Source organism: Cenococcum geophilum (genome assembly GCF_001692895.1).
Source record: "Cenococcum geophilum 1.58 unplaced genomic scaffold K441scaffold_104, whole genome shotgun sequence".
Classification (NCBI taxonomy): Eukaryota; Fungi; Ascomycota; class Dothideomycetes; order Gloniales; family Gloniaceae; genus Cenococcum; species Cenococcum geophilum.
The window spans coordinates 133555-140928 of NW_027137662.1; the positions used below are offsets into that span (position 1 = coordinate 133555).

Below are 7374 nucleotides of genomic sequence, written 5' to 3' on the forward strand. Positions count from 1 at the left end.
TAACTCCTTAGACCATATTAACACAGGCGTCCTCTCCTAGATAGGTAATGACAGTCTCCTCTACCTAGTCGCATTTTATTTATCTAAGCTTATACTATAAGAATATAACTATAAGATCTATAATAAGGAACTTCTCGCGATTATATAAGCGTTTAAGGAATTCTAACTAAAACTTTCCTTAGCAGAACCTAACTAGCCAACTAAAGTCCTTACGGATTATTATAACCTTAAGTACTTTATAACTATAAAATAGCTAAACCGATGCTAAGTATACTGGAATGAGTTCCTCTCTAGTTTTAACTTTAAAATCGTATATAGGCTAGGAGTATAAGGTACTAAGCCTAATAGCCTAATACGCCGCTTATAAAACCTTCCTTAGTCTAAAGATAACCCCCGTAACCAGTTCCAATAATAGACGATCCTAAAAGCACGGAATTTAGCCCTAGGTATGCTACCTATAATAGAGCTAACTATACCTTAGCTCCACACTATAGAACTAGAATTACCTCCCGAAATTAATAAGCTTATTACCACGGTATATAACACCTCTGTTGACCTATTACTATATTAACTTATTGCCGTAAAGACCGCTAGCGCCCGTACGCTGCCAACTAAACTCTAAAGCTTAGGCTAGATTAATATAGCAGCCTTAAAAGTAAAAGAGAACAGGCTCTATTATAGAGGCCGTCTATTTATCCCTAACTTAGAAAATCTATAACGGCAACTAATCTAAATAGCCTATAACCTCTAATTAAGCGGCCACCTAGGCAGAGGAGGAACCTATAAGCTTCTTAGCCGATATTACTTCTAGCCTAAATTAATAGACTTAGTCGAACGCTTTATAGGCGCCTACTACGGTTATAAGCACGCTAAGGCCTTTAATACAAAGTACTAAGGACTACTGCACCCTCTACTAGTACCTATACGACAATGGGCAGATATCGCTATAGATTTCGTTGTTAACCTACCACCCTATAAGCGACATGGCCGTACCTATAAGAACATCCTTATGATAATATGCCAACTTATAAAAGAGCGCCACTACGTCCTAACCGAAGGCGTAGCCGTTAGCGACGTTACTAATGCCTTTCTTTGCGAAATTTACCGATTATATAGGTTACCTAACTTAATTACATCTAACTAAGGCATATAGTTCGGCTCTGATATATAGAGACAAATCTGCTAACGCCTTGGCATCTCTATTAAGATGTCTATATCCTTTTACCACAAAACTACTAGGTAACTGGAAAACGCTAATGCTAGCATAAAAGCGTACCTACGATAAGTAGTCGCCTATAGTTAAGATAACTGGGTAGATTACCTCCTACTGGGTAAATTCGCAGCGAATAACCACGTCTTAACTACTATAGGACTTACCCCGTTCTTCGCGAATAAGGGATATTACCCCTAATCCGGCATAGAACCACCAGAACCTATTGATAAGAAACTGCCATATAGAAAACGCCTTAAGATGCTACTTACCGACCAGCATGCAGACCGCATAAAAAATCTACTTAACTATTGTAAGGGAGAAATGGCCTAGGCTTAAGCAAAGTAGGCTTACTTCGCCGACCGTTATAGAACGCCACTACTAGAGATGCGTGTTGGCAACTAGGTATAGCTAGATGTACGTAATATCTCTATACAGAGGCCTATAAAGTCACTTAATTATAAGAACCTTAGCCCCTACCTAATTAAATGAGTTATTAATAGGGGAGCCGCATACGAGCTAGAGCTCCCGCCTACCCTAGCCACCCGCGGGATATAGCCTATATTTTACCTATAGCTACTACACCTTCACTAGCCTAACCCCTTACCGGGGCAGATATAGCCCGAACCCCTATTAGTACTAATCTAAGATAAGAATAAAGATAAGAACTATAAGGAGTGGACCGTTAAATAAATTATCGACTCTAAATACTTTGGCAAAGGTAGAGGACGATGGCTCTACTACAGAGCTATATATATAGGATTCGACATAGATTAGCTAGAATAGCAACTATAGGAAGACTTTGAAAATGCAAAGGATCTAATTAGCGACTTTTACTACGCGAACCCACAGAAACTGGGCCTAAGTAGAGATTTTATACCTAATCCTCTATAGGAGCCCTTATAGAGTTAAACCGTTGTATATTGCCACGTAGGGGTAAATTACCGTTAGATTACCGTCAGATTACGGTAAAGTGCGATTATATAACTGGAATATCGTTAAGATGTCCAGGAACTTTAACCGGCGGTTAAAGTTGTCTGATTGGTCGGATTCTTAGATGCCAAGCCTTATTACATAACGTTGTTTTAAGCCTTTAGCGATACCCCCCTTTTTTCTTTTCTATACCCTAAGTGTCCCTTCTATATATATATAGTAACTATAGCGTCGCCAGAGCTCCGCCTCTATAGGAGGGGGGGTAGTGTTACGGAACCCCACCGCAGGGGCCTCTATAGGAGAGCCCCGTGCTCTCGCGTACACCTCGCGTATAGCTTATGTTAGCTACGCGTAGGTATATCACCTCCTTACGCCCTCGACCCTTATGATTGATCGCGTAACGTCTTGTAGACTCCTCGAATACATACGTCTTATAGCCACTGCCCCGTCCCATAACACGTATTAAGCTAAGCCTTTTCCATATTATTATTAAATTATCTATACTAGTATGGGTATAGGTCGCCTACCTAGATAGATAGATAAGTAGGTAGAGAGGTAAGTTAGGTAGGTAGGTAGGCAGGTAGGTAGGTATGTAGGTAGGTAGTAGGTAGTAATAGGTAGGTAGGTAGGTAGGTAGGTAGGTAGGTAGGTAGGTAGGTAGGTAGGTAGGTAGGTAGGTAGGTAGGTAGGTAGGTAGGTAGGTAGGTAGGTAGGTAGATAGGTAGGTTAGTAGGTAGGTAGTAATAACCCCTAAGCAATGCATATATATACCCGCCTTACCCCCTATATAAATCTTTATATAATATTAATTTTTATACTTTTACTTTATACCTTACTTCGTACTATAATAAGCATATTATAACGTATCCTGCCTCTACGTTGCTATACGGCTAAAAAGATAAAAAGTGCTTGCGAACTTATTATAAGCGCGGTGGGATCTAATATATATACTCTTATACATATATTACTAATACTAGTAGTATATTTAATATATTTAGAGTATTTAAAGCATTTAGAATATTTAGAGTATTTAGAGTATTTAGAGTATTTGGAGTATTTAGAGCATTTAGAGCATTTAGCTGCACTATGCCTAAGACTATCCCTTATATAGATAGGGTCGTATAAAATGTAGACCGTGTACTCTAGCTGCGAGATATTGTCAGTGCTAGCAATGATAAAATCTTATCTAATACGAACTAATAAAATATTAGTATTACTAATATTACTTAGTATATTAAAATTTTATATTATACCTAAAGGTTATCTTCTAAATTTTAAATTATCTCTTATTTTTAATACTATTAGTAGGGGGGGAGGGGGAGTAGGGGGGGTAGGCAGCTGAGGTTTTAGGTCTCTTTTAGGGGTATTTAGTAGGTCTAGGGGTATAGACCGTTTAAAATCTCGTTACTTAGGTAATAGAGCCCCTATAAGGTCGCTAAAGTTATAGGGGCTCTATCGCCTAAGCAATAAGATTTTAGGCGGTCTATACCCCTAGACCCGCTAAAGGCTCCCTAAAAACCTTGGCGACTCGTATATAGGGTACGTGCGCTTATAGCCGGATACCTCCTTTTCCTTAAGGATTCGTCTATTCTTATAATATACCCTATTATTCTATTAATTAAACTCCCTATCTATATCTTACCTTATAAAAAAGCTTTTTTATAAAGTAGTAAGGCTCTTTTATAATATAAGGCTGCGTAAAGCTAGTTATTTTTATTTTTTACCCAATATTGGCAATATTATATTGCTAATATATTTCCGATAACCAATATTTTATCGGTTTGTATTGGTTCGTATCGGTGCCAGGTCTAGATATTGTAGTCGCGTAGGCGTAGCTAGGGCCGCATTTTATAGAGCGCGCTTATCCGTACAAGGGATAGGCTATAGGGCGCGGTGCGCGGATTGCGCATTTGGCTGCTAAATACCGCCAAATGCTGCAAAAATGTTGGTAAATTTTTCCTGACGTATTAGTAAGGTGTATAGCTCTAGCCGGGTAGCTGCATTATATAGTAGATTTTATACAGTAATAAATTATATAAGAGCTTTGTTAAAAGCATTATAATTAATTACAGCTTAAAGATTTTCTTTTTAATGTTTTGTGTTAAAGTTATTAAAAGCCTTTTAGTTTATTTAATATATTTAAAGGGCACTCCTACTGTAGTTAATTTGCCTTAATCTCTCCTACTTAAATCCCTATACTATGCTTTTTATTTAAGTAAGTGTATATAAATATTAAAAAGGCAAAATCTTATTTGTATATTAAATAGTATTAAATTTAATTCTTACTATTACAAATAGATTTATTAGGAAGAGAATTGTAGGCAAAACTTTAAATAAAAATAGTAGTTTGCCTGTATTTTCTAAAAAGTGGTTAAAAAGTAGTTCTGTTTTATATTTTTAGCTAAGAGTTGCTTAATGTATTATCTTTAGTAAGTTAAATAAACTAATTAAAATTAAAATCAAAAAGAGTAGATAGGGTTATATTATAATTATTAGTAATACTAGGAGGTAGAAAAGGTATAGTGTTAATTATAAAGGTAAAACAAGTATAGGGGTGCAAAATTTAAAGATATTATATGTAATTACTTATAAACCCAAATTTAATCTTAGTAATTTTAACTTTACTTAATAAATTTAGAATGTATAAGTATTGTTAAGAGGCTTAAGAGTCATTTACCAAGCCTTTAGGCCGTATTTCTACTACTTTAACTCCAAAATATTTAATATTTAATAACTTTCAGTATTAAATATATCGTATTGGTATTAAATATTAAACGTTAATATTTAATATTTTAATAAGCGTAATTAGTACTAAAGACTGATAAAAACACTGTAAGGAGTGGGGTAGTTTAAAGTAAATCTTAAAAAGTCTCCTTTCCTCTTTTTAGAAGGCTAAGCGCTTATATAGGTGCTAAATACCATTAAAACACTAAGAATTAGTGTGTGTAACAATTTTACTGTAAAAAAGTGGCCTTACTTGGTGATAAAGTTAATTAATTGCTGTTGTTGAAATCTCCGTGGGAAAACGGGGAAAATCGTACCAAGGATTACATGAATTAACTCATACGCCAAAGCCCGAGGAGTGGTGAAACACGTTATGCGTCTGAGCTTGCTGAGGTAAATAATTTAGCACACTCAGCTATCTTTCCCCATGCGCACTGAGGCAATAGTGATATCTCTCAGCAAATAGCCTAAGTGTCTAAAGTACAGTAATTAGTAATCAGCCACGACCTGAGCCCTTAATGAACCCAAGTTACCATACTATGGAGTTACTCCTAATTAAGGTTTGCTTTCCCGTCTTAAGTTAGAAGCACGACTGTTAAGACGACCGCCATCGGCGGTAGAGCTCACGCCCTTGCCAGCCTAAAAGTCCACTTTTTTTAAACCAACGCCGCCTCCCTTTCTCCCCTGCCTCAGCGATTCTTGTCTCACTTGTCGCGATGGAGTTCCCATGGAGAACTCCCTTCGACATGGAACATGGCCCACCTGAGGTGTACCTCTGGATACAGATGGTTTTATTTCTTGTCTGTTCTGCTCTCTGGACTATCGCATATGTCCTCTACATTCGGAAATCCTTCCGTGACAAGTCTTATGGAATGCCTCTCATTTCGCTGTGAGTTAATGGTCTCTGCCACCTGATTGTGGGATCCTTCGTTAGCCCAGTCTACAAAATGTCCATAACTGATCTGTAAATGAATAAAATTGTATAGTTGCAGCAATGTCTCATGGGAGTTTCTTTACATCATTAAATCTCCAACAATCCTCGACCGGATAGCCTCTACAATTCCCTTTATTGTGGATCTCTTCCTTGTCTATGCGACGATCAAGTTTTGGCCAAGGGAGTGGAAAAACAGTCCTCTCATTGCTGAGAATCTCGTCACTATTATTACTCTATCTATCGTAATGAGCCTGGTTGGTCTGTGGGCATTCAAGATCCAGTTCCAGGGCATCACCGATGTGACCTTCTGGTCCGGTTTTATTCTGCAAGTGTCCGTATCTTTGATGAGTATTATACAGTTACTCTCAAGGGGTAGTACGAGGGGACACTCCTGGGGGATTTGGTAAGCCGCTCTCTCACATATATTCCACGCCATGTCTCACAGATCTTTTCTGATGAGGTATCGGGTTTCTAGGTGGTGCCGAGCGGTGGGGACATTTGCGGTCGTCTGCTTGCTCGAGATGCGCGTATGGCACTATCCCAGAGACTGGCCAGACGGCCATAGCTTCGTTCATTCGCCCTGCGGCGCATTGATGATCTGGAGCGCGACCCTTATGGATTTTTTGGTGTATCCTGTCGTCTTTACACATGTTAAGAAATTCGAGGGGCGCCAGAAGCAAATCAAAAATATGTGAAACGCGTACGGTAGTCATGTAGTAACTACTGAACGAGATTTACTAATGGTCTAGTCCAATCCGGATAGTGATAGAACTGGATTGGAGGCTATTTGGAGCTCTAGATGGAGCACCCCTTTTAGTGGATTTGGATCGATTGATTTGATTGGTGGAGTGGCGTGGATTAAAGCTGGTGGGGCTCCTGGAGCTCCACAGCTTATACCTCTTCGGGAGGAGGATTGAGCGTTTAGTAGTTAGTGTATAGTAAATAGCCAATTAGTGGTACTCCTTATGGTAGGGCGTCTGAAAATTATAGTCTCAGCCACCTAATATTTGACTTATGTCCATCGTCTAGCCCTTACCGCTGCTTGCCTATATCTGGCGCCCTCCTTAAAGCTCGTCCTCGCTACCTACCTTACTATTACTACCTCTTCCTTAGTGTTATTCGCCATACCCCAGGTATAGCAGCACCTCTTCCCTCTACGCGTATCTTCTGCCTCTAACAATATTATCCTTACCCTAAAGTCAATTAATCTAAACACTGTTAATTCTGCAAAGGATATAGAGGAGTTCCGGCTAAACAGTAAGGTGTATATTTAGTGTGGAACTTTAATAAAGCCAGTACTATATATAAAGCAGTATATATCGCCAATATGGAAATGGGGCGAGGATATTATAGAAAAGGGCGGCGATTAATCTAAGTAGTATTACTACTGCTACCTATATAAGAGACAGAAGCGTTAGTAGGAGCTTATGGTTGTTTTATCTAGAAGATTAACTACCCTAGAATACCTTGCTAAGGATTATTATATAGATAAGATAATAGGCGAGCTTCTTCTACTAAAGCCGTCTAATTCGGGACAGCTAATAATTGAGGAGTATCCTAAACAGGCCTCTCT

General features: G+C 38.4%; 1 protein-coding gene across 1 annotated transcript; it reads left to right on the forward strand.

The window, feature by feature from the left end:
* Window positions 1-5579: 5579 nt before the first annotated feature.
* Window positions 5580-6749, forward strand: K441DRAFT_649427 (uncharacterized protein). The gene is made up of 3 exons (XM_067646943.1): window positions 5580-5756; window positions 5854-6204; window positions 6277-6749. Exons 1-3 carry the CDS (start codon window positions 5584-5586, stop codon window positions 6494-6496), a joined length of 744 nt encoding a protein of 247 aa, XP_067496419.1. The 5' UTR covers window positions 5580-5583; the 3' UTR covers window positions 6497-6749.
* Window positions 6750-7374: the final 625 nt, after the last annotated feature.